The sequence below is a fragment of the Ursus americanus genome, chromosome 18, assembly GCF_024610735.1.
Source record: "Ursus americanus isolate L20-20 chromosome 18, mUrsAme1.1.p, whole genome shotgun sequence".
NCBI classification, from domain to species: domain Eukaryota; kingdom Metazoa; phylum Chordata; class Mammalia; order Carnivora; family Ursidae; genus Ursus; species Ursus americanus.
The window spans coordinates 34,941,585-34,968,580 of NC_142144.1; the positions used below are offsets into that span (position 1 = coordinate 34,941,585).

Here is a 26,996-nt window from a genome sequence, read left to right on the forward strand (position 1 = left end):
GCAGATGAACAAGAAAGCACTCTGGAATGGCCTGCCTATAGTGCTGATGGGGGACCAGGTGGAATGATGGAACTCTCAGGGGATGGGTGCAGTGTGGACCCCAGTGAGCAGAAAACAACCTCCCAACATCCTCCCATTAACTAAGATCCTCAAGACTCAGCTGTGACCCTTGTAGAAAGAGAAGAAATCCCAAATAACAAAGGAAGTCTCTCAGGCAAAAAAGATGACACTGAGCAAAATGGGGGCTCAAAATAGAAGTTACATTCTTGTGATATTCCTTACACATTCGTGACTTGTACCTGCTAGTCCAATTTCCTGAGACCTGAGCTTCCTTTCCTGTTGGGTGCAGGCACCAAAAGGGAGGTCTGTCTCACTAATTTAAATCCTCTCAGCACGTACACACATACAGACACACACAGACACAGACACAGACACACACACACACACACACACACACACCTCCCTACTCCCAGTGGCTGCAGCCTGCCATGATGGGGCAAAAGGCTCAGGCAGAAGCTCCAGCAGCTCATTCCAGCTGGGCTCCCACACCCCGGCTCATTTCCTCAGACCCTCTCTGTCCCTCTCTTCCCCACACCCTTGGCCCCAGGAAAAAAGGCGGCACAGAACCAGCAAATACTTCATTGGAGACACACCAGACTCTGCCAGCAACTCAGGATACCAGTCACCCCAGCCCCAGCCCCAGCCCCACCTGTCCTGCAATCCCCCTCCCAGCAGGGCACAGCACAGCCCAGACACTGCTTTAGGAAGGAAGCCTGAGGCCAGCGTTGCTGAGCTGCTTGGAAGATCTGGAGACTCAGTTTCCCCAAGATGGACTCCATTTCCTCGGGAATGATGCCATGTCCTGAGAGGGCTTTGTCTCCCTGGGAAGGAATCCATGTCCTTAGGAGGGCTCCACATCCCTGGGAAGGACTCCACGCCCCTACGAGGGACTCCTCGGTCCTGAGGGGCTCTTTGGGCCTGCACAGGCTCCAGTCCTTAAGAAGGACTCCATGGATGCAGGAAGACTCCAGGCCTTCAGGAAGTGCGCCAGGTCCCTAGAAGAGCTCCATGTCCTTAGGAAAGACTCCATGTCCTCAAGAAATACAACCTGTCTCTTATCCAGGGAGGGTTCCACACTCCCAGGAAGGGCTCTCTGCCCCTAGGAAGTGTTCAAGTTCCCCAAGGGCCAGGCCCAAAGCCCCTCTCAGCTGGAACAGATGCTGCTGACAGTGGCCCCAGCCGGGCCCACAAGGCCCAGCTCCTCCTGCTCATTGATGCACAGCTGGTAACCGCAGCCCCGGGCCCGGGCTCCAGATGGGACCCGGTGGTCAGTCTTGGCACGTGGGGGCAGCAAGAAGCCCACACTGCCAGCGATGAGCATATGCCAAATGCTGTGAATGTAGAAGTAGTTGTCTCGGGTCTCCACAAAAGCATAGAGTAGGACAGCACTGCCTGCAATAAGGCTGCCCGGACACAGGTAGAAAAGCCAGCGGCGCCACGTGGGTGGGTAGCAGTGCCGGCGGCGGACGCTGCGTACTGTCTGGGGGAAGCAGAGAAGTGGGACTCAGGAATATAAGGCCTTGGAACCCAAGCCAGAACTGGTCATTCTCAGGCTTCCCCGGAGCCCTGGTCGTGACCTGAAGGCACCTGCCAAGTCTGGAGTGGGCACCACAAACAGCACAGTGATGATGACAGGGTCCAAGCCCATCTTAAATTGGGGACCAGATCCTCAGGGCCCTGCACCCAAGTCCTGCTGAGACGCCCCCTCCCCAAGCCCTCCCAACCTTACCCAGGCTGTGGCCAAGATCCCCAGGGCGAAGAGACTGGGTCCAAGCAGGTTCCAGAGTCCATGCCGGTCAAGCTGTAGAGCCATAGACAGCAGCATAGCCCCCAGCAAATACAGCACCTGGAGAAAGAGGACTCCAGGGGCTGGGCTGGGTTGGCAAGAGGCACTTGGCAATGCCCCCAGGGAGAGGTTGGGAGTGAATTTCAAGTAGAATTTGTGTACAGTTTTCCCCCAGGGCCCACTCTGGACTGACCTGCTTGACCACAGGCTGTAAACGAGCCATGGCAATGACAGTGACCCACACGGACATTAAGGAGCCCAGGAAATCACAGAACTGCAGCACATCGTAGTCCATGATGCAGAAAACCACAATGCCTGGCTGGTCACAGGCATGGTAAAACTGGAGGAAGAAACGACAGGCATTGAGAGAACTTGGGGCAATGGTCCAGGTCTATGAAACAGGAGAAAGAGGTCACGAGGGTGGTGTGCTGCTGTCAGAAAAGCAGAGGTCAGAGGTCACAGACTGAGCAGAACTGGGAAATGCCTGACTCCCTGCTCCTGAGAAGAACGTGGTAGGGAAGCCTGGTCTGCCTCACAAGCCATATGTATCTGCTAGCGCCCTGACCCTGTCCTCACCTTCCTCATCCTCCTGCTTCTGGAATGTACTATGGAGAGCACCAGGCCGGTGGGGATTCCAGGTCTGTCAAACTGAGGCCAATCCTTCCCTAATTCTCAGGCTCGCTATGGGTCCCACCTATAATCCCCATCCCTGGCCCAAGCTATGAGGCTAGACGCTGGTCTCTTGACCAACCCAGACCCTAAGCCTCCCCTGCATATCCCAGTCTCCCCTGATAGCTCAGACTCTGAGTTAGGATTCATCCTCAGGCCTTACACTGACTGGCCCTCTTCATAGCCTCCCACCCAATGTCATGGGTAGAGGGTGGGGAGTAAGAAAAAAGGCAGTCCCTGGGCCATGGAAAAGAGAAGTTGGTCTGTGGTCCCAAGCCCTGTGCCTCTCTGGACAATGCTATCATGGCCTCAGGCATCCTGTGTTCCCTTATTTGTAAACGGGGCTACCCAAAAATGACCTGGGTTCTTTTTACCTTAGAACATTTGCTGTCACCTTTCTCTGAACTTCTGTGTAGAATTTAGTGATTTTTTATTGATGGCAAACACTAAGAACATGCATAGTTTTAAGACTATCTTTGGTACAAAGATGACAGGAACATGCATCCCTATGAGCCCCACCCAAAGACAAGATACTGGTTACGAACTATGAGGACAAACAGCTCCAGACCAAGAACAAACATCACAGTGGCATGCTCACTCCCCCCATCACCTGATATTGCCCCTGCTCCGTGTCAGGAAGAACAGATTGTTACAGTGATGGAAAAAGAAAATTAAAATGCTATAATGGGAGAGAAAAGGTTTTTGACCTATATAAACTTGGTGAAAATCTACTCACTGGAGCTGACCTGGAGACATACCAGCAGATTTTACAGGATCAAAAAAGTTTCTTAAGATCCTGTGACTCAATCTGCTTGATCTCTGTCCCCTGCATGTTACCCCAGGTCCTGAGAGAGCCACGGCTGCTGAGGCCACCTCTTGATAGCAGGAAGAAGTTGCTGTGGTTGCCATGGCTGGACTGAAGTACATCAGGCTGAACTGAAGCCAGGGCAGGAAGGCTACAAGTTGTACCACCCAAAGGTGGCCTTGGAAGTGGCTTGATCCCTGACTGAAGGGACCCTCTAGGTACTACTTTCAGCCCAGGTCAATTTCTTCATCATTCTACTGAAAGGCAACCCTAAGTCACAAGGGTTCTGAGTCCAGAAGAGAGGTGGCCTTACAGACCTGTGAGACAGACAGCCCGGCCCTCCAGAGGCATATCCTTGACTGTGGGTGGAGGGCAGGGAGATCCAGCCCACAGCTGAGGAAAGAAGTAGCCGAGCAATATCACAGGTCATTCACTCGTGGTAGCAATGGTCTCTGTAGCTTCAGGGAAGAATGGAAATGGGAGAACCTGGTCTCCTGTTTGGATGCATTACTGTTGAGAATGAGAAGGTGGAGGTGAGGTCAGGAAGATGAGTTCAGGGAAAAGGAACATTCTATCCTGAACTCAAATCACAAACCATGACACCTCAACCTTAATCAAACAGTATCCCCCTTAGAAAAAAGCAGGAGGAAAACTAAAGCAAGTTTGTTGTGAAAACTGGCAGAATCCAGTCCAGGAGCAGAGCTGCCAACAATAGAGTGGGAAAGAAGACTCGAAAGTTCAATCTCTAAAGACAAAGGATGAGAAAGAAATTGCTAAATTTCTTTTGAACCTGTTGAAGATTTCATCCAGTCATTCAAACTGAAAAATTTGTGACTTTAGAAAATGTGAATAATGTAAGAACAGGGAGAAGCTAGGAGTTTAGAAAAAAAAAAGAAAAAGAAAAAGAAAACTTAGGCATATTAATTGGCATTGGGAAACCTTGGGTTTGATTCCTTCAAATTTTAAAGTCTTAAGCTTGTGTACCTATCCTGTCTTCCCCTTCACTTTGGAGGTAAAGAATGTCCCTTCAGGAAGAGACTGCTTTGGAATGATCATGTTTTGAGTACTCCAAGCTTTTTTTTTTTTTTTTTTAAGATTTTATTTATTTATTTATTTGACAGAGAGAGACAGCCAGCAAGAGAGGGAACACAGGCAGGGGGAGTGGGAGAGGAAGCAGCAGGCTCCCAGCAGAGGAGCCCGATGTGGAGCCTCCCTGTTTGGCTCTGGGATCACGCCCTGAGCCAAAGGCAGACGCTTAACAACTGCATCACCCAGGCGCCCCTGAGTACTCCAAGCTTTTGAAAGGGCTTGCAAGTTCAGCAACCATGGCTCCCTCTTACAAATTATTAAATTGAGAAAGCAAGCTCTTACTAGGAAATTCTGAGAGACTTTTCATGGGAGTCCACATCTGCATCAGAATTAGTATCTGAACACACCTAAAAGATTGATTTTTTTCAATTCTTTCTTCCTCTTGTATGTGCTGATTAATTGGGAGTTAACTTAGTTCCTAAGCAAATCAATATTTTGGTCTTTTACTATTTTAGTTATTGGATATTGATTATTCTCTACCTCTAAGACCAGATATAATACTATAGCTACTAAATTACCCAATACTATTTTCTGATTTGGATTTTATTCTAAAACATTAATCTTACATTTCAGCTTTCACCAAGCTTGCTCCATCTGCCTGACTTTCAAGTTTATAAAAGGAAATGCCTAAACACCTCTGAAAGAGGGACTTGTAATAAATCCTTGAATCTCAGATAAGAGAAGATCTATATCAGAAGAAAAGCAAAGCTAAATCACCTAATATTGAAGACACACATAAGGGAATAATTAATTGAAGGCTGATTGTTCTCCTAGGAATTTCTCTGCAATGAAAAAAGAGCAGGGGATAATGGAGAGATTGTCTCTGGAGCAGAGAGGTTTGGGGAGAAATCACTGCACTAGTATTCTATGACAGATTATTCTCCAAGCATACTAAAAGGTCAGAGAGATTTTTAAGGTTGTAGAAAACCTACAGGAGCAGAGTTAACTTGAAATTGCAGTGTGAGGTGAACAAGGTGATGCACCTTTCACCAATCCTGATCTGGCTATGGTCACTGGTCAAGGTCTAAAAACACCGCTGGTCAAGGCCATCGCTGCCTCCTTCATGGGGCTCAATTCACTATGGAAACCAACCAACAACCTGTGTCAGCTCACTTCACTGAAACTCCTCAGCCTGGGGAAGACAGCATCTTGTCATCATATATTCTGGATATATATTTGTCTCTTCTCCCTGCGGTGCTTCCACCTGCTTTACTACTCCTGGGGCAGAATCCACTATCCATTGCCAGGGCACCCCACTCATGACCATCTTTAACCAGGAGATACAACTTAGAGTAAACAAAGTAAAGTGAATCACTCACCACCACAGAATTCACTGGTATAAACATACTGTCCATCACCTAGGAGCAACCAGCTGAACAGAACACTGGAATGGCCTACTGAAGGCTTAGTTATGGTGTCACCTGGGAGATGCTACTCTTCTGTAAGTCTGGAATACTCTCCTATGTTTGGTGCACAGTGTGTGCTCAGTAAGCTTTAGTCATCTTATACTCTGTGCCATGTATGTTCATGAGAGAACATCCCTACACTAATAAACTTTCCTCCATGCAGAAACAAAGAAAGAAACTTGCAATACTGCTGATCCACTGAAAATTATGGGCTAATTTTTACATTGATATTCCTTTTGTCAACAGAAATAAAAAGAAGTGATAGAAATAACACAGAAAGACTGGGAAATTTTAAAAAATGTAGACTACAAACTGGCTTCCGTTATATAATTCTAATCTAATTTGACACCTCCCTCAGCTTTGGACATTCATGAGGTAATTTTTTTAAATTAACCTAAATTGTTTTCTGTGAGATTTCATATTTTTATAACATAACTATATAGTTCACCTAATGCTTCAAAATGGAGTATCCAGGTACTACAGAATGTAAAACTGGAAATGAAAATACATTCAATCCATGTAGTGACTGGAATATTTGCATTCAGGATATAATGGAATTTATGGCTATTCCCTTATTATCAGCCTCCATTTCCTCTTGGAAACAGGGGATTTTGCCAAGGGCCACTAAGAATTACCTGCGAGGTGTGAGGAACAGAACAGGTAAGGAGAAGGCAGGCTTGTAGCCAGGATGTCAGGAATCAGCAAGAAAGGCCCCACAGGTCCCAAGATGTCAGCTCATGGGAACGGATTATGAGGCTTCGACTAGCACTGGGAAGGATTCACGGCTTGAACTGTATGAGCTGTACAACTGCAGTGTTTGATATGTTTCCCTCGATGACTTCTTGCATTTTGGTTATATTTTCCAATCTTTTGATTGGCTCTTCTTCTCTTTTAAGAATTTGAGAACTGTTTTTAAAGAAGAATGTGAGAACTAGTAAACTGAGGTCATAAGTTTCTCTACATACTCCAGGACTTCTGAGAAACTGACGTCAGGTTAGAAATTTACCAAATTACTCTGCCCTGGTGCGAGGAGACAATATAGTTCAGTGATCACATGTAAGGAACTTAGAATCAGGCTTTCTGAGAATTCTGGTTCTACCACTCATGTTATGCCTTAGACAAAGTATTTATTTATTTATTTATTTATTTATTTATTTATTTATTTATTTTAAGATTTTATTTATTTATTTGACAGAGATAGAGACAGCCAGCGAGAGAGGGAACACAAGCAGGGGGAGTGGGAGAGGAAGAAGCAGGCTCATAGCAGAAGAGCCTGATGTGGGGCTCGATCCCATAATGCCGGGATCATGCCCTGAGCCAAAGGCAGATGCTTAACCGCTGTGCCACCCAGGCGCCCCTCAGACAAAGTATTTAAACCGCGCTCATCTGCAAAAAGGGATGAGGATGATAATATAAGTGCCTATCTACTACTCTAGTGGTATTGTGAGGACTCAATTTGCAGTGTCTCACACATTAGATGTTATTTTGCTGTTTCCATTATCTGAACTGGTCTGGCTATATACAAAATCAAGTGCTGGATTTGTGACCTGTTCTTCTTTTAACATATTTTACATATTATGTAACATATTTTGCATTTTAAATAGTTTACATGTTTACACTCTAAAATCTTGAAGAACAAACCTACTGTCTGCTCCCATGCCCTGGATAGGAATCAATGCACTACTCCCAGATGTAGACTGTCCTGGCTTTGAAGACAGGGAAGAAGACTGTCATCTATGTCCTGGTACTGTTACCTGCAATATGACCAGTGGGTCCTTAAATGGAGACTGTTGAGGAATGAAGTAAGTCTAAACTAAGTAAAGAATGAGAAAGGAAGAGCAATGGGCAACCTGCCCAGGAAAACTGGATAATCAGTAGCTCTACATTTTGGCCCATGTGGAAAAAGAAGAGGAGTTAGAGCAAGACTTCAGGCAACACCACAAAGCCAGCATCTTTTCCTTGATCTTTTGGTTATTATCCTATTTTTTTTCTTTTCTAAATAAGCTCCATACCCAACATGGGGCTTGAACTCACAAACCTAAGATCAAGAGTCACATGCTCTACTGACTAAGCCAGCCAGGCACTCTGTTTATTATCCTAGTTAAGAAAGTGGAAACTCTGTATGTGATGTCAATCACTGTAGGCTCCCCTGGTGTTCCAACTGAGGAAAAGGTCTTTTCTTTCAAGGATGATTTGCCATTGTATCCAGAATATAAGCAGTCATCTGGTACTAAACACTCTAGAGCCAACGTCCAGGACGCTTGTTCAAAGTGCAGGAGAATGAACACACTCTCCCCACATGTTCCAGGCTCCTGATACACTTAGGTACTGTTACTGATTGTGAATCCTATTAGAGCTGCATGCAGCCAAGAGTGGGCTGGTGGAACAGCTGTTGCTAGAGGATTTGGTGAGCAACAGTATAAAGGGCATCTGGCAGTTAAAAAAGAGAGAGAGAGAAAGAGAAACAGTGTCTACTGTAAAAATAGAATGAGGCACTGTCAGAGCAGGTCTAAAAAGGGGAGCAGCCAAGCAAAATTAGAGTGTGCTCTTCTCACACTCCAGCTTAAGAGGTGAAGGTCTCTCTACACAGCATGGTTGTAGCCTCCTCTTCCTCATCTGTGCATGAACATCTGGAGGACCCTGTAACACACCCCTCAGTTTCAGAACATTCACCCTCCACTTTCTGCTAAATGGTAAGTAGGATTTTTGTAATTTGGACATATGTCTGATCTATTAATGCTAAACAAAAGAGAAGCACATATTGGTTTTTGTGATATTCTTGTTGCCAAGACATGAGGAAAGTCTGAATCCATCTAAGATTTTTACAGGGCTCATAGGCAGGCACTGTATGTCACTAGATGCCAAGAGCCCAGAGATGAGCTGAAAAGATCCCTAGATGCAGCATCTCAGGGGACAGTCTACACAGGGGTTAAAGCACATTAGCACACTCACTCCTCTACGTTTTCTTTATACTATTTATGAAGCTTGCTGGTAGTATGAACTTTTCTGATTGTGGAGGAGTGGGGAGACACAGAGAGGGGACTGTGGACATTCTGTAATGGGAGGGGAAGGATTTAAAACTATATTAAGCTTCATCAAAATATGCTCCTTTGAGCTGGAATTTTATACCACACTGCCACTTCCCATGTTGTCTCAGGATATAGTTGAGTTCATAAAATTTCTTAGGATTCCAAGAGCCAGAATATTCCATACATTACCCAGTTATAGAGATTCTCTCTGTCTTCCAAAAGTTCCCATGAGAAATCAAGAAGCCATGGTGACTGAATGGGGAGATACCTTTTTATACCATAAGAAAGAACAAGCTGAAGATATAGAAATGCCCAGTACAATGAAGAACATTGTAGAGCTAACCCTTACATCAAGAGAGATGAAAGTGGAAACTCCATATAGAGACATGGGAGAAAGTGCAGATCTCTTGTCGCTATACGCAGGAGAAAAGGGGAAGCTGTACACAACATCCCATACCGTAGGACTGCCAGTATATTGAGGTAAAGGTCCCCGTGGCCCTCAGTGTGCGAGACAGCTGGAGACCACACACTATTTCTAGCGGCTGTTGGTTATCTTAAGTTACAAACAGCCCTGTTCATTTATCCTGATGTGCCTCACAAAAATTACCATATTCTACGCGTGCCGCGACACTGCTGTAGAAGACACTGTGAAGAGGGAGACATCCTTATATAATGGAGGTGCAGACATCCCCAAACCCGGGGAAAACACGGTGCAAATGCAGACCCTCACCCATCACCATGAATAAGGACTCGGTGAAGACACAGATACACCACATACCGTGGAGAAGAACATGGTGAAGGTGTAGACAGCAGCTTCCAGCACATATCGGCTCCGAATGGCCAGGACCACGGGTGGCAAAAACATGAGGTTGCTCAGGCAGAGCAGTAGTGTGGACAGCAGCTGGAATCCATAGGTGAGCGCATCCGCACTGTCGGTACAGCCCCAGCCCCTCCACCCTGCGAGGGGGGAAGGCACGACGTGGAAGAGGGCCCAAGGCAGCCACAGGTTCGGGACTCCTGCCAGTGGCCTTTCGCCAGGCCCTAAGACACTGCCAGGGAAGGGTGGTCTCTGCCCTCCCATTCTCTCCAAACCCATCCTCACTTCAAGCTGCCGCTGCCCGTCCAGGCCGCCCCTCCAACCCAGGAAGCCCGCCCACGGCTCCCTCGCCAGCCCAGCCCGCTCACCGGCCTTGCACTCGCAGGCCGCGTACAAGTAGTTATGCGTGCGCAGCAGCTTGCACTGGCCGTAGGGCCCGCAGTCGTCCACGCAGGGCGAGAGGAAAGTGCGCAGCCGCACCTCGGCCGTCGCGTTCCGGCACCGCACGTACCTGCGCACACAGCCGGCGGTCAGCGGGGTGTCAAGCCGCTCCTGCCCCATCCCGGCGCCCCGCTGCCCCGCCCTGCCCCGCCCCGCTCACCGAGGCCCCACCCCGCACAGGGAGCGCAGGGTCAGGAACCAGGTCCCAGTCTGTGGGAAAGGGATTCGCAGCCTGGCCACTCTGGAAGTGGCACTGACGGAGAGGAGGAAGCCAGCCAGGGACTCTTAAGGGAGAAGGGAGAAGAGGGGATATCAGCGAGAGGGAGAAGTCAGTTGGGGTCAAGACCTAAGGAACCTTCACCCACCTGACCCCACTTCCCTATCCCATCCTTTCTCCGTACCATCCCCCACTGTCCCCAGCCCCAGAGTTAAAGCCTCTTCTGCTTCCCCCATTCCTCACCCCCACCTTTAGAACAAGTCACCGCTGCATCCCCCAGGCTCAAGGGCACCTCGTGAGTCAGGCATCCGAACACCGTCACATTTTCCTGGCGCAGGGAGCTCTGGGCAGGGCAGGTATGAAGACGAGGCGGTCACACCCTCCAGACCCTACCACCACCCCACAGCCCCCAGACTCCTACACCTGTTAACCCCTCTCCAGAAAACCTTCTGGGAGTTCACTGGACATCCCATTCCTGCAGGTGCTCTCCATACCAAAGCCTGCCTTTCTCTTTCTCCCTCTTTCTCTTCCTCTGTCCTTCTCTCTTCTCCCTCTCTCCCACTCTCATCCCCATTCTTAGAACAGAAAAATTGGAGAACACCAGATCCTTCACAGCAGAGATCTTTCAAAGACTGATGAGAAGGCAATGCCCAGTTCTGAACGTTGTCTTTGAGCAGAATTGTTTAAACTCTGTCCAGACAAGAGAGAACACCCTGTTTCAGTCCCCTCTAGCTTACTGGATGGAGTGGGAGGGGGGCTGTCGCTGGATTTAGAAACTAGTTGTGAACAAAGGAAACTGTAAGGTTTCAATCATCTTCACTTGGGTCTGAAGGCAGAAGGAACCTAAAGAAATGTACTCTTCCCTGGGTGAAATGATCCTAGGTACTGAACAGTGGTAATAGAATGCCTGGGGGGTTAATGTAGCAACCTGTCCGGGATTTAAAGAAACCAGATAGCCACAGGAGTAAATGTAAGGAGTGTCTACAAGAATAAAAGTAACAAAATGCCATAAGCTCACCTTCAAGAAGGATTTGAGGTAGCTTATTAAATGCATATAATAAGATAAAATACACATGAGGGAGATTTAAAAATCAAGATAAAAAAAATAAAGTCTGTCCCTAGATGTGAGCCATGTATTTGATGCTGACTTCCAAGCGACCAAAGCAAAAAAGGAAACATAATGAGTTACCAGATTTTATCTTTTGAGTCCATAAGATAAAATTTAATTACAGTCTCAAGAGAAGCACAGCATCCAAACGGTGGTTCTCAGGAAAATTCTCATCAAAGAAGCACTGTTCTATCATGCATCCTGTCCTCAACCACAAGAGTGAATTTCATACAACCTGCTTATAACTTCCCTCAATGCAAGCCAGGGTAATATACCAAAGTATTATTCCATAAAAGTCATTCTAGTGGGAAGCCAAAGGGGGGGAAAATGTCCTCTGGGTATGCAGTTCTCTGATCCAAATGTTCAGTTCTTGATTCCAAGGGGGAAAACCAAAATACTTGGAGGGAAAAATCATAGTAGATGTGCCAATATATCTTTAAGAATAAATATAATGGGCTGTTTAAGGTGTGTAACAAGTGTCACGGCATGCAGATGGATGTAATATAAGCAGATGAAGGCAGAAAGGGACAGGGTGAGGTGTGCAGGGGGGTTGGGCCTGTACTCTCAAGATACTGAGGAAGAACAGGTATGGGTCACACTGGTCTCTGAAACAGGCTCTAGTTTCAAGGTCAAATCAAGACCTCACTGTCATGGCCCAAAGGCTATAAGAGTCACAGAGAATTTAAGTATGAAAATAAGGAATGTCTTTGGGTTTAAGAATCTGATCTGTCCTGGGGCGCCTGGGTGGCACAGCGGTTAAGCGTCTGCCTTCGGCTCAGGGCGTGATCCCAGCGTTGTGGGATCGAGCCCCACGTCAGGCTCCTCCGCTATGAGCCTGCTTCTTCCTCTCCCACTCCCCCTGCTTGTGTTCCCTCTCTCGCTGGCTGTCTCTATCTCTGTCTAATAAATAAATAAAATCTTAAAAAAAAAAAAAAAAGAATCTGATCTGTCCTGACCAGCAGGAGGACTAAAAAATTCTGAGCCATGTCCTACAAAAGACCACATCTAGCCACAGATCAGGTCTCATGTTGGCTGATAGGGAAATGGTGTCTGCCCCCCAGAGTTGGGGAAGAGTACATAAATTATTGGATCAATGCCAATTTAAGACAGCCACTAATGGCCTGATAGAGGGCTCTGCCCTAAGCCCAGTCTTATTTAATGGTGAAAATAATAACTAAGAGGTACAGAAGGCTGGCTTTTCAAGTGTGTGAATTACATAAAGCAGGGAAGAGCCAGGACCCAAACTAATATTAGGTAATGGCTCAAAGATGGACATAAATTCTTTCACTAAGTTAAAAAGTTCACTGCAAAAATATGAGGTGGGTATTGGCAGCAGTTCACATGAACCAGCTCAGGGCACAAAAATGTGTGTGTCCCTTAGTGACGAGTAGATAAACACAGAAGTTGATGTGAAAAAGGACTGAGAAGACACACAATTTTAGGTCTTCTTCAATTTTCCAAAGCTTCTTACATGTGATCCTATTACTTTTATAATAAAAAAGTAAATGTATGCAACCGGTTTGAAGAAAAGAAAAAGAAAAAAGGAAAAGACTCTGAGATCTTAGTTCACAACCCTAGGCGATCCCCCAGTGTGATGTAGCAGCTCAAAGAGGGAACTTGACCTCAGGCTGCACAAACACCACCTGCCACCCTGGTCAGACCCCCTTGGGTCACTTATCTCAGAGACACTAAGACCAGAGGAGACAGCAGATGATAGGGAGAGGTCTAAGATGCTGAGGGTGTTTGGCTTTGGGGAGATGACGGGCATCTGAAGGACTACTAAACAGGATAGGAATGTAACAACTGTACCACACTAAAGATGTAAAATAACAGGGGAAACTGTGCAGGGAAAGAGGGGGGATATGGGAACTCCCTGTAATTTCTGCCCAATTTTTCTGTAAGCTTAAAACTGCTCTGAAAAAATCAAGTCTATTAATCAAAAAAAAAAAAAAAGGCAAGTATAGAGTTACTAGATATAGCTTCCAGGGTAAAACAAAGATTGGTGGGTAGAAATCCATGGAGGCAGATTTCCATGGAATGTCGGAATGTCAGGACTGCCTTTAGCAATCAGAGCTGTCTAAATATGGACTGCATGGCCTCAATAAGTGGTGAACTCCCCATCACAGGAGACATGCAAGAAAAGTGTCTTTTCTTTCCATAGAGGCCCTTGGGAAGTAGAAAGTTAGCCTATAAAACTCGGATAACTTAGCCCACTCTGAGTTGCCCTGGCTGACCTTGCCCATCTCTAGTAAAGTCAACACTCAGAATAATGTTTGTATGATTGTTGATCAGACTTGTGCTAAGACATTGTCCCTAATTGTAAAGTGGGCCTAAAGCAGCCAAGATATGCTTCCAGAAGGAGGTAAGAAACCCTATACCCCTGACATCTTCTCCTTCAAGTTCCCCTCCAGGGCAAATACCACCCCCCCCCCACCTCCTCCCCAGCTTTCCACCAAGAGTACCACATTGAGCTGGAGCTCCAGGCTGAGGACTCCACCGCTGTCCAGCACAGGCAGCAGCCTCAGGGCAAACACTGCAGGGCGCTCAGGGGGTAGGGCCACGCTGGGGCCAAAGAAGATGTAGAAGTGGACGGAGAAGGTGTCCAGCTCATTGCGCAGCGTCGGGCGCACTGGCCAGCAGTGCTCTGGTGGGGATGTGGGCCCAGGCCCCTCCACAGAGGTCCCCAGGGATGGCGGCTCTGGGGGCAGTGGCTGGTTGCCCAGTGACTGGGGCATGTTCATGGCAGCTCCAGGGACAAGGACACGGGACAAGCTGGGCTGCGGGCACTCTGGGGGCAGAGGAAATCAGTGCTGGGGACTGCTGCCCTCACAAGCCCTGCAGCCCCACCACAAACCAGATCTGAGCCAGACAGGAATTAGCAAAGGATAGGGAGGGATGAGAACTAGAATCAAACGTCCCTTGGAAGTATGGGGCATCCAGGGTTACAAGATAGGGCCCAGGGGATTCCTAGTGATCACAGCCAATGGAATGTCATGTGGAGGGAGTCAAAGTCATCTCTCTGTCCCCAAGGGCAGTGAAGACACTGTAGAAACAGATGATGGGCCCTCTCACTGATTTGCATGGGCTTTGGCAAGGACAGGGTCCCAGAGGTTTTAGATGCCCCTGCCTACCCCCAGGAAACTGAACAATATTAAATCAAGGAGTGTAATGAGGTCCTTAGTTAACCCCAGTCAAATGCAAAAAAATTTTCTAAAGGCCTACTAATGAATCAAAGCTTCAAGTGGAATGGCTTTAGGGAGTGTGAAGGAGCCTGGAGGGTTGGGGAGATTATAGGGATACGGCAGAGGGTCAATGAACACAACCACCAGAGTTGCCTCTGCCCAGCCACAGATGTCAGCACAGGCTAAGTGGCCAAGGCAGATGTGGGGCTTCTGACCTTGCAGCCGCACACACAGCTGGAAGCGGATGGTCCTGCCAGGACCCCGGGATGGTATCTCCACACGCACGTAGACCCAGTGCCCCCAGGGGGGCAGTGCCAACTCCAGCTGGCACAGCGAGGCACCTCCACAGGACAAAGAGCTTGAGTTGTGCAGGGGTGGGGCCTTGGGACGTAGGCGCAACGTCAGGGGGCAGGCCGATGCCCCACGGCTCCCCACACATACCAGCTGTGCTGAAACCCTGTAAGTAAAGCTGGGCACAAAGACCCTGGGCAGAGGGGAGGTTGCAGGTAAGAAAGGACAGGTGAGAGGGACACCGGAATGAGGAAAACACTCAGGAAGAAGGTGGCATGGAGGGACAGGAGAAATGGGAGAACAGGAGGCCTTTTTGCTTCCTCCCCTTTATGCTAGGAGAGAGGGAGGCAGGGGTCCAACCCACCCTGGGGGCTCTGAATGGCCCCGCAGCCCAGGTTGGCCAGTGGAAAAGTAGGAACAGGTAGAGAGTTTTGGCTGAGAAGCCAAAAGAACCCTGTTCCCTGTTTGAGGCCAGAAAAGGAAGAGGGAAAGGGTCAGTCAGGTTTGGGGGGGTATTCAACTTACTTGTACAGGGCTGAGCGATTGTGGACCGAGAGGGTTTGCTCTGAGGGACGGCCAGGCACCAGCACAGCGACGTCCAGCAAACGCCGGACAATCAGCTGCGGCTGAAGGAGGTACTGACACTCGTCCTGGAGACCCTGAGACAAAAGCAGGAGTGGTGGGAGGAGAGACAGCAAGGGTGCTACTAAAGCAAGGTGAACAGAATCTGCTGAAGGGTGGGGGACAAAGCTCCCAGGGCTAGGATTGAGGTCTAAACTCTGGGTCCCTCCTGCCTGATTGCCACCTCTGTCTTTCCTAGGTGCGCAGGATCTGCTATGATCCTCAGCATTGGCTGAGGTCTGGGGACTCAAAGCCACGCCCTCCTGACAGCCAGGCCTGCACCTCTTCCACTCTAATCCCTCCTCCTGGGCACTCCTGGACAGCCCCTCAAGGTAATTTCAAAACACCCCATTTCCCCTCCAACCCCTCAAGAACTTAGAACACTGGCTCTCTTTTGGGGTTAGAAAGCTCCCTGAGGCCTCTGGTCCAAACCCACCCAGCCTTCCTAATCTGAATCTTTCATTTCCTTTATTCCCTACTCAGCCCTCCCAAGTGCTTGTCCAATCTCTACTTTAACACCCCGGGGAAGGGCCACTCTACCTCCTAGGCAATCTCCAGACTGTAAGCAACTTGAAAACAGCAACCTTGTCTTATTTTATTTTTGCTCCCCCAGACATGAAGCCTAATGTAAAGTGCATACCTCACAGATGAATGTCTGCTGAATGAATGAATGAACAAATGAATCAACACAGCTGTGGGCAACTCTGATGTTTATGAAGCCAGAGCCTGTTTTCTGTCTCCCCTCCCACTGCTCTGCCTCAGGGGACCCACAGATACATCTGCTCCTTCTGAATCAGGCTGGGTTTCTTCCATTACTGGACACAACAGCACGTCTAAGCTGCTCTTCTGGGTGAGATCCCTGACCCTTGTCATTTCAGTTCATACTGCCCCAGCACACACAGCCTCCTCACTCTTCGGTGGGCACAGTCCCTTCATTCTGGCCCCTCCTCTGCAGCATCTGCAGCTACCTAAGCCCTCCAAGCCCATCAGGTCAAAGGAGGACAGGACTCCCGATGAGGCTTCTCTGTTCTTCTGGACAAATGGCCTTATGCTGGCCCAAGAAACCAGAGGCCTCTGCTTATTTATTGGTTATTGTGACTGACACAAACCTCTAAACCTCATTCTGACAAAAGTTCCAGGCATCCCACTGGGTTCCATGTCATGGAACAAGCCAGCCAAGGCACTGACTTCCAGCAAAGCTCCCCAAGGCTGGAAGGAGCTTGATGATGCCAGGCCAGAAGATCTCACTACCCTCTGCCTGAAATTCTTCTGTGCCTTTTTCATCACTGCATCCCCAATGCCTACCACACCACCTGGCAAATACTAGGTGCTAAAAAAGTATCTGTTGAGTTAAAGAATGGGTGTTAAAAAGAGGGTACTTTCAGAGAGCTCCTCAACCTACCTAGTTGCTCAAAGACCTCCATCTCTGATACCCAAAGCAGATGTCCTTCATCTTTGGTGTCAAACCCTAAGGACCAGAAGTACTACCAAAAGTCATCTCATCAGCCCCACTTCCTACGGCAGAATCACCACAATAACTTTGCAGTGAGCGAGCCCCAAGGGTGGGGGCTCACACCCTGCAGGTGGCCAATTTCCTTTCTGGATGGACAATCCAGGGGGAAGAAACACTTTGCTCCACATCTTTCTTGCTGTTGGCTTAACTAAAGGTTTAACTCAAAGGTTAAAATGTGCTCCTTCCTTAAACTGTATAATGTACACATCCAACGCTCCTCCCTTATGGCGGAGTGATGCATTCAGTCCGTGGAGAGCAGGGAAGGTGCAGAGATGCAACAGCCGTCACCCTGTGACAGGCCAGAGCAAGGGCCCCAGAAGCCAGGTCTTCGGGAGCTGCCAAGGCATAAGCCAAGTGAGAGAGTCCAAACTGAGCCAACATCAGCAGTCATGTAAGGAACGGGGCCAAAGCAAGGACACTTGAGAAACCAGGAGGGCCAAAATGAGAAGTGGAGTGGGAACCAGTCTGAAAGCAGCTGGGGAGGAAGGTCTTTGACTGAACCCTAGACTGATGTAGTATGGCTGGGCTGAGTTTCCTGAGGAAGGCCTCAGCAGACTCTGGATAGGGCTTGCGGACTAAGATGCCCAAAGACACTTGCCCTTCCCTGTAGGAATATCCCAGTACCCAGCACAGCCCCTGGCCCACAGTCAGTCAGCACCGATCAACACGGAAGAGTGCTGAACAGACTGCAGGGGGCAAGAGTGCAAGCAGGGAGATGACTGGGAGGCTACTGTGGGGCCCAGGAGAAAGCTCAGGGAAGATATGCTCAGAATGGAAAGAGAGAAGCAGATGCATTCAGAGCATACTTTAGAAGTAGAATCAACAAGACTTTTTCTTTACGGACTAGCTATAGAGAAATAAAGGGAAAAGAAGAATCAAGTATGACACCTAAATTTGGGGCCTGAGCAAATGGTGAATGGCAGCACCATTGACTGAGAAGAGACTAGAGAGAAGAGGCATGGGCTGGGAGAAGTAAATGGGAATCAAAGAGATTTTCACTTTTGGCTCTACTTGGATTCGTACGTGCTAAGTTTGAGAATTTCATGGACATCCAATCAGAGATACCAAGTAAGCAGTCAAATACAACATCTGAGATTCAAAGAAATTAGGACTCATGGAATACACTTGGAAGGCATAACTTATAGGTGGTATTTAAAACTGGAGATACCTAGCAAGAGAATGGAGAAATAAAAAAGGAACGGTCTCAAGACCAAGCACTGGGGCCCCACAAAATGCACCAAGCAGAGACACCAAGAAAGCAGACAGAGAGTGGTGGGAAGGAGGAAAATCAGGACAGTTCTATAAAGTCACAAAGGCCACATGGAGAAAGTGTTTCAAGAAGGAAAGAGTAATAGAAGGAACTAGTTAACAGCTAGTTACTACTTAACTCTGGAGAGAGGAAGTGGGGACTGGAAGGAGTGAAGGGAAGAGGAAGACTTACTTTTCACTGTATGCCTTTTGTACCTTTCGAATGTTGTACCAGGTGCATATATTACCTATTCGAGACACAAATATAATAATTTAGAAAGAGGAGGAAGAGCAGAATGAGCACTGTTAGCAGATTTTAATCTCTTCAAGTTGAGATACAGAGCTACACTTGGTCTGGTTGATGGATTCAGTCAGATCTTTTCTTCTCTACAATCTGCTTCTTTGCTTTCCTTATCCTTGTTTTCATTATTTTACCTTTCATTTACTTTCAAATCTTGGAGCTGGAAAGAGGAAGCATTTGAGGAGAACTCTGCCCCAGACATTTGAAAAACTTTCCCCTAATGAATCAGGTGGTGCCAGATGTTACCTATAATCCAAAGGCCAGTCCCTCAGTGCAGACTGGGCACCACAGAATGAACACATGCTCCAAAACAGGGAAGGTAAGACAATGGAGGGCATGGGTCAAGACAGAAGAGGTTGACAGGAAAAAGAGGTAAAGGAAAGGAGAAGGGAGATCAGTTTTGGACACTATGAATTAGAGAAGATAGCAGAAGAACAATAAAAATTGGCCATCCCCCCACTGTGTGCCAGGCTCTGTGCCAGGTGCTAGGAATACAGTAGCGAGTGGCACAGACACAGGAACTCTCAGAAGTGTGGGACCAGAACTCAGGAGAATGACCTGGACCAGATAAGTCACTTCCCTTTTACAACCTCCTAAAGGTCCCAGTTATTCTCAGGATAAAGTTCAAACTTCTAGGTCCTTCATGATCTGGCCTCTGCTCACCCCTCCAGCTCCCTTGCCCAGTCCAACAACCACTCCACACTCAACCACTTCAGTTCTCCCTTCTACACATTAGCCCATGCTAATCCCACCACCTGGAATGCCTTCCCTTGCTTTTTCAACATCAGACCTCACTTCCTGTTTCCTAAAACCCCCTCTACCATACTACCAAGCTGGCTTAAATATCTTTCCTTTGTCCTCTTAAAACATCCCCGGTATCTCACTAATATACATCTTATTTATCTGTGTCCTTCGCACTCAATCCAAGGTCTGGGACAAAGTACGTACCCAAGGACTAAGGTCTAAAGGGAGGTCTGAGCTCATCCCCAAAGCTGAGGAAGGCCCTAGAAACAGTGCTGTCTTCTTATGGTCAGGACTCTTCAGTGCCCACCCAAGGCCAACCCTCACAGGAAGTCAGGACAACAGTATGAGGAGAAAGCAAGTCAAGAAGATAGAGCCCTGGAGGAATGCTCTGGACAATTAACTCACAGGCTGGAGTCTAGGGAATTAACCAGAGAACTTAAGAATCCTTAGAGGCCCATATAAGATTCCAAATGATAATCAAATTCTTAGAGGAACCACAAGAATGATCCTTGGCCCGTCCCTCACCCCCACGCCTCTCGAAGATGCTTTAACTAAATACTTACATCTCTCATGGTATCCAGGTCTGCTGTCATTCATGGACAAGGTATAATGGTGCCCCCTTGTCTCTAATACCGCCACACCTCAGGAGTTCTGGCGGCTAACCCTCCAGCTTACAGTTCCAAGTCCCCAGACCCCACTTGCTATATCTAGATGCAAATGGCTATGTCAAGGCTGGTTGTGACCTCTCCTAACCAGGCTTTAGCTCCTATAATCCCAGTCCAGGCCTAGGCCCCCAGTTCCTCCTGCTCTTCCAGAAAGGTTTTTGGATAACTAGAACAGAGCTTCTGAAGGATTTTCCCTGTCAATTCTCACAAAGAGAATGAAGGATCAAAGTTACAAATAGGAATGGGCTCTGGGATTTGGCCAAAGACCTAAGGCATTCCTTAGAATAGAATAACCCTTGGTTCTGATGAGAGTCAAGATCTACCTAGAATCCAGAGCCATTTCCAGGTGAGTTCCCAACATGCTGTCATCCACAGGGCTCCCAGGCCTTGACAGGAAATTCTCTGGTACAGCCCTCTCAGGAAAAAGAAGCCTATCACTGAGGCCTCAAGATGTTACCTCAGCCATAGTTCCCATCACTGACAACAGCAATGCCAGTGCACCTGTCCCTGTACAATTCTCAACTCATTCAAAAGCATCATAACACCTTCTGTGAACACGGAGCTATAGCAGGAGGAGGAGGGGCAAGTCTGATGTAGTCACAGAGCCACTGCCCTCAAGGAATTCAGCCTGCAGAGATATAGCGGAGTCAAATCTTCACCTGATTGGAAATTTTTGCCCCTTTCAATTCTCGATGGCCAAGTCCCACTAGCTTTCGTGTTCTTCAGCATTCTGTTCCTTAAATCCTTGCTCTGCTTACACTCAGTCCTTCACCCTTACAACTGGCCCCACACATGTGGCCATCCCACTCTACCAATGGCCAGCTTCTGCCAATACCCTTGCTTCCTGCCAATGGACAAGAGTAAGAAATCTATAGATCCTCTCACTACAAGGAGAAAATCTGGCCTGTACCTGGGAGGTGCAGGAAAACTTTGTGCCATTTCTTTCCCCTCCAAACCAGAATGGAAAAGCATCCTGACCTTTGAACCTACACTTCAGACTTTAAAAACCTCTGTTCTATGAAATCAGTGCTGACATTTGGAGAAAAGGGAAGCAACAGTTGGGATGCACACCAGCTGCCCAAGGCCTGCTTTTAACAGGAAAGGGCTTCCCTGCCCCCAAGTGTTCTCCGATGGTCTTCCAGAGGGTGTAGGGAGCTGAAATTATGACAGAAGAGGATTGTTTTCTCCCAGATGGACCAACAACTGGGCTGGAGCCTATTAAGAGTCTGCAGGACTACCACCAATCAAGATGTACATACAGCAGCATATGACCAGTCCCTGGCTGGCTTCTGATCACCTTGAATAACCCTTCCACCTTCTAATAGGGACTCTACTCCACAGTGCCAGGGCCTCTGACTGATTCCAGACTCTGCACTTTCCCTTCAGCTTACCTGCACCCACCATGTTCTCCTAAGGCTCCCAAATTGCCTCCTACAGATCATGACCTCTGGCCCATCAGGTGAACTGCTGGCCTCTAGTTATGCCCCACCCTATCCACCCTTATGCCATTGCCCACCCTGGCACAAGGCTGGTAGACCAGGTAGCCTCTGAGGGGGATTAGCAGACATGGAGAAGCAGCTTTGGCCCCTCCTACCCTGGGCAGCATCAACCCACCTTGACAGAGATGTGGCCATGGGCCTGGGGAAGGTGGGCAGCCAAGAACCAGTCCCCAGGTAAGGGGCTGCTGACGTTAAAGATGCCTGAGGTGCGGTTGGGCAGTGTCCAGCTGAGGGTCAGTGAGAAAACCCCAGGCACAGCCGTGTCCCCTGGGAAGTGTGTGTGCAGGGGATTGATGACAGGGGGTGCCCCGGACCGGAAATACCTGGGGGACCAGAATGAGGAGAGGAAGACAACAGGCAATGGGGTGGGAGACGAGAAATGGGGAAAAGAAAGAACTGTCACTCATCTCCAATAACACAAGCGAATTCCCTATACTGATACATACAGCAAAGTGTTCCAGGTCAGGGCATAAAGAGTAAAAGGTCAGCTCAGGCTCTCACACAGTCAAACAGTAGTCAGGAGACAGAGGTCTTGTCCCTCAGTCACACTTCAATCTGGACATGGGTCAAGGGTCGGGGCCAGGAGGTCAGTTTAGATACTCATACAGCCACACTTTAGTTTGGAAAGTGCTCTGGGGTTGGAGGTAGGGGTCAGGATGTTAACTCGGACACTCACACAGTCACACTTTGGTCTGGGCAGTGGTCCCCAAAGGTTCCGCCCTGCTCCTTGAAGATGATGAGGTTCCAAACAGCCAGGAATGTGTCCTCGGGAACATGGAAGTGGAAGAGCTCGGTGCTGGCAAAGGAGCGGAAGGGACTCAGCTTGCGGGGTGAGCAGGTAGAGTAGTCAGTCAGGAAGAGGCCTCCTGGGGAGCAGGCAAGAGAAAAAGGAGCAGGGTAGGACACAGGGCACTTCCATTAAGCAACAGGACCACCAGTCTTCCTCACCAATAGCACCAATTCAACAAATATTCTCCTCTGAGCCAGGAGCTGGGGCTCATGCTGCCCTAGCCATCATCTGCTTTAATCCTTATAATGACCTTGGGGAAAATGACCTGTTTTTACAGATAAGGAAACTGAGGCTCAAACCTAGACCAAACTGAGGATTCAAACCCAGCTCACTCTACATCCCAAACCAGGACCCTTTATATTGCCCCCACAGCTGTCCCTCACTGAGGAGTCATTGTTCTCTTCTTAGCAAGCTTAAAAAACAGAGGTGTGAATGGCATGTGTTGGGGGTAGGGGGCGGGGGACATGGGCTTTTTGGCCACTGAGCAGGCTAGAACTCCACCTGTGGAGCTTAGGCGTCAGCATTGAACTGTGTAACTTCCTTGTTTATTTTCTTCCCCTTTCTGTTCCCCTGTGGTTCCAGGAGCAGTAAAAACCCTCAGAAGCTTCACAAAAGCTGTCTGTATACTGGCTCAGGACAGGAAGGGGGAGGGGGAAAGTGTGGTGAGGATGCAAGGGGCCTGCTTGGGTGGCAGAGGCAAGAACAGGAGCTGGTAGGCCACCATGAGAACTCCCAGGAGAGGAGGGGAGTCATCAGGCCCTGTAGGATTCAGAAGGAGCAACCAGAGGGCGTTTCCCCAGAGGGAGGCCCAGTGAGGCAGTCAGTTGGTGGCTCAGTGGAATCTCAAACCACTTGGAAATATTCACGCTTGGGGTTGGGGTGACTGGTCATCTCTAACTGGAGTGCCAAGATACAAGATACCTGATTATGGTTGTTCAGAGCAGAGCAAAGGTGAGCAAAAAAGTCCGGTGTCAGCAGCTCTCCAGACAACCGCATGGCCACTAGGACTGCTGTGACAGTGAAATAACCCAATAGCTCAGCTGCATAGAAGAGTGTCCCCAATGGCAGGCAAAGTTCTGGAGAATCTGACTGCTCTGGAGACTTAAGATCAGCCATAGAGAAGCATAGAAGGATGTACCCAGGACAGGTGAGAAGGCTAGGAACTGCAGCAGTTTCAGGACAGAGCAAGGGGTAGAGGGGAGACCCTGGAGGGGAGTTTTCAGCCAAATAGGAAATAGCCACAGGGCTTACCTAGTCTGACAATCTCCCTTCCAGAAATGGGAGCTATAACTCAAGATAAGGTATTTGAAATAACAGAGAAAGTGGTATCTGGGAAAGGGAGGCTGCTGAAGGAGGGAACCCAGGTAAGGAAGGTGCTACTGAACTTCAAGGTCACACTGCAGGGGGCTGCCCTCAGTATGTAGAGACCACTGGCCCTAGACTGGCCTATGCTCAACTTCAAAGGCCATGGTTAGACCCAAGGACTAGTCAGTCTAGTTCAGACCACGTGATCGGTCTCAACTGTCAGCAAGGAAGACCTGCCACCTTGCGAGCTGAGCACTGATAACAGGAAGGCAGAAAGCCAAGCGCTGAATAGCCTGGCTACTATTGTGTACAAGAAAGTGGAGCTCTGGAGCACCCTCTGCTGGGGTTACGGGAGAGCTTCTCCTCCCCAATGCGGGTACTGGGGATGGGTCATTGGATGGGCCACTGCAATTGTTAGGAAGAAATGTTGGCCAGGGCCCCAGTGCACAGAGCACCCCTGCAGGCCAGGCCACAGCTGCCAAGGCAGGGATTACTAACAACAGGAAGAGCAGCACTTAGTAGAGCCTTTTCAGAGCTCTTTTCCAACTTCATTACAATTCTCCCCAAAGCACCTGAACCTGCTTCTGGACAATCTCCTTTTAATCCACATCTTTCAGCTTCCTACAGTCCTGTGGCTGTCACCCTCCCCTAGCCAGCCCATGCTTGCTCAATGGGCTCATGAACAAAGAAGGGTGGCGGGTATAGGAGCTACGAACTGGGCTCAACAGTAGATTCTCCCTCACCTAAACTGAAAAACTGGCCTGGCTACTACCTCTACTAAGTGCCTCATTTGCCAGCAGCAGTCATCAACACTGAGCCCCTCTATTGCTCCTTCCTTCAAAGAGTCAGGCTAGGGGCACATGGATTACTCCTATACATTGTGGGAGGCAGCAAACACTGCCTCTAACCAAGAAATCCATTAGGAAGTGACACTCCAGTGATCTGTCTATAGGAGGAGCAGGAAGAGCTGAAGAGGATCATGTGTGGCCACAACATGTACTCTCCCCTCACACAATAACACAGGCACTCAGAGGACACACAGGGGCTCGCATGCACGCCACACAACATACTAGCACACAAGCACGTATACACACTGCACATAACCAGTATTCCCACGGACTCCTCAGGTACACAAACACATAGGTACCCAGATGCCAGTGAACATTCATATAGAGCTTGGACACCTCTTCAGGGGCATTACCTTTGGCATGTACTGATTTCCTCAAGCTTATACACTAAACTAGGCCCCAAAGCTCACTGAAACCCACCTCCCACCCCAGCCACTCTGTTGTTATTGCCAAAGGCTCCCTTAGGCACATCTCCATCCTATCTAGAATGCCAGAGGGGACTCGGGGATGAAGATGTGAGGACCACAGTCATCTCCTTAAGATGGGGCCAACTTTATGGCATATCTCCTATAGTCAGGACCCCTCCCACTCCCACATTCCACACATTAAGAAGTTGGACCTCCCCCCTCTCCAGATCACTTCCTCCCTAGATGGTGGTCCTAGGCTGACAGCTGGCAAATGAGGAAGAGTTTGTGGATTAAGCCCCTGTATGGGCAGACAGGGGAGAGGACAGGTTGTGCTTCGAGTCTTTTCTCAACTGGGTCTATTTTCCTATTAGGCATATGTTGCAGTGAAAAAAAACAACAACAACACTAGTATGAAACAGGAATTAGGAAACTTTTTCTAGCCCCAGTACTGCCATTTATAAGCTGTATGACCTTGGGAAAACTGCCCCCCAACTGAGCCTCAGTTTCCCCATCTATAAAATGGTCTCTATATTTCAAGACTGCTCTAAAAGTGTCAGGAATTATTCCTAAGCAAATCAGACTTATCTGGAACAAGACTCATTACAAGAAGAAAACTAACTAACCCATGTCCATCTGTTTGTTACATGTTGTTCTCAAAACTGTTTTCTTAACCCTGTTTTAATGTATCCCTAATATCTCAAAGTTTAGGCTAGATCCTCCCACACTGGACTAAAGGCTCTCTAATATAGGATCATGTCTCCCCCATCAAACTTCCCTTGCAGAAGAAGCTTCCAAGTTTTCTTCCTTGGAAAAGCAAGAGTCAAAGCAGGGTCAGGATGGCCACCAGGAAAGAAAACCTTGGAGTCTCTGTCCTGGGGACTATTAGGCACATGCTGAGCCTCAAGCCCACAATTTCCTCTCTTCTGACCCTCCCAATTTCTCTCAGTTGTGTAAGACCTCTCTCCTCCCTATTTCTCCCGACTTCTTCCCCAATGATCTAGTTGCCCAGGTCCCACCTCTCCTGAATCCCTCCAGTCCACCCCTCCCTGCCAGAACCCCATCCCTGCCTCAGTGCTTCCTGCTTCTGCACTCACCAGCCCCTGGGCCAAGGACAGAGAACAGCAACAGCAGCAATAAGGCTGGCGGCAGCTGGAGCCCAGACCTGAGTCGAGGCTGGGAGAGGGGCAGGGTATGAGAGAGAGGGGTGGGTAGTGGGAGAGACTTGGGTAAACACAGAGATGAGGGCAAAGGCTGAGATAATGGATTGGGCTGTGCTGGGCACTGGGGCTTGAACAAGGACAGGGAATGGGATGGAAGGAGGGACTGTAATGGGGACTGGGGCAAGGGCAGGGTTTGGGTCCCGGGTTTAAGCAAACAGTGGGCACGGGGTTGGGACAGGGGTTGGGCTGGGATTTGTGACAGGAGGTGGTACAAGGGCAGAGGAGGGGTTGGGGGCCAGGACAGGCACAGGGACTGGGACTGAGACTGGGACTGGAGGTGGGGCTTGGGCTGGGACTCGGATCTGGGCATTCGCTGGGACCCAGGCCGGGGCAGGGGCCGATTTGGGAAGCGGGGGGAGGGCGGGGCTGGGGGCCAAGGGCTGGATGAGGATAGGACAAGGGGCCGGGACAAGGGCTGGGCCATGGCCCGGGGCGGGGGCGGGGCCGGACAGGCCAGCGCTGGGCGCGCGCAGAGCTGACCCACGGCTCCGCTCCCCACCCCCAGGGGGCGGCTTTCGGTGTCCTCGTGGGCCCGGGGCCGGGGTCAGGCCGGCTGAGGCCAGGCCGGGGACCTGGGTAGGAGTTCAGGCCTGGGCGACTCCGGGCTGCGCTGGACCGGCGATAACCAGGCCCCGCGGCGGCGGCCTCTGTCTGACGTAGTTATGACGCTCCGCCCCTCTATCAGCTCGATTGGTTCTTGTCAGTAAAGCCCACCCCCTGCCCTAATCTATTGGTCTCCAACTTGATTCTGCGGGCCTCCGAGGACAGACTCCGCCCCAGCCCCAGCTCCCCGATCCCCTGCCTTTCTCACCCCAACCTCGGATCCCTGATGCCAACCTCAGATCCTCACAGCCCCCAATGATCGAGCCACACACATCTCATAGGAACCCTACAGAGACTCTCACAAACCCAGACATCTATGGACGTCCCCACAG

At 49.0% G+C, this 26,996-nt stretch overlaps 1 protein-coding gene and 1 long non-coding RNA gene across 3 annotated transcripts; one reads left to right on the top strand and one right to left on the bottom strand.

Moving 5' to 3' along the window:
• Positions 1 to 15: 15 nt before the first annotated feature.
• On the bottom strand, positions 16 to 26,793 carry TMEM8B (transmembrane protein 8B). 2 transcript variants are annotated; one of them, XM_045780227.2, is made up of 13 exons: positions 25,936 to 26,793; positions 22,168 to 22,357; positions 21,607 to 21,814; positions 15,426 to 15,559; positions 14,825 to 15,093; positions 13,890 to 14,215; positions 10,569 to 10,662; positions 10,263 to 10,386; positions 10,030 to 10,172; positions 9,623 to 9,801; positions 2,040 to 2,186; positions 1,790 to 1,906; positions 16 to 1,536 (listed from the first exon to the last, which is right to left on the bottom strand). In XM_045780227.2, the coding sequence occupies exons 1-13, from the start codon at positions 26,483 to 26,485 to the stop codon at positions 1,171 to 1,173; spliced, it is 2,847 nt and encodes a 948-aa protein (XP_045636183.2). In that variant the 5' UTR covers positions 26,486 to 26,793; the 3' UTR covers positions 16 to 1,170. The 2 variants fall into 2 exon arrangements, with proteins under 2 accessions (XP_045636183.2, XP_045636184.2); XM_045780228.2 differs by having other exon boundaries at positions 19 to 1,540; positions 25,936 to 26,767.
• Positions 8,199 to 16,528, top strand: LOC148108585 (uncharacterized). The gene is made up of 3 exons (XR_015727412.1): positions 8,199 to 8,508; positions 15,721 to 15,853; positions 16,135 to 16,528. It is a non-coding gene; the product is annotated as an uncharacterized LOC148108585 (long non-coding RNA).
• Positions 26,794 to 26,996: the final 203 nt, after the last annotated feature.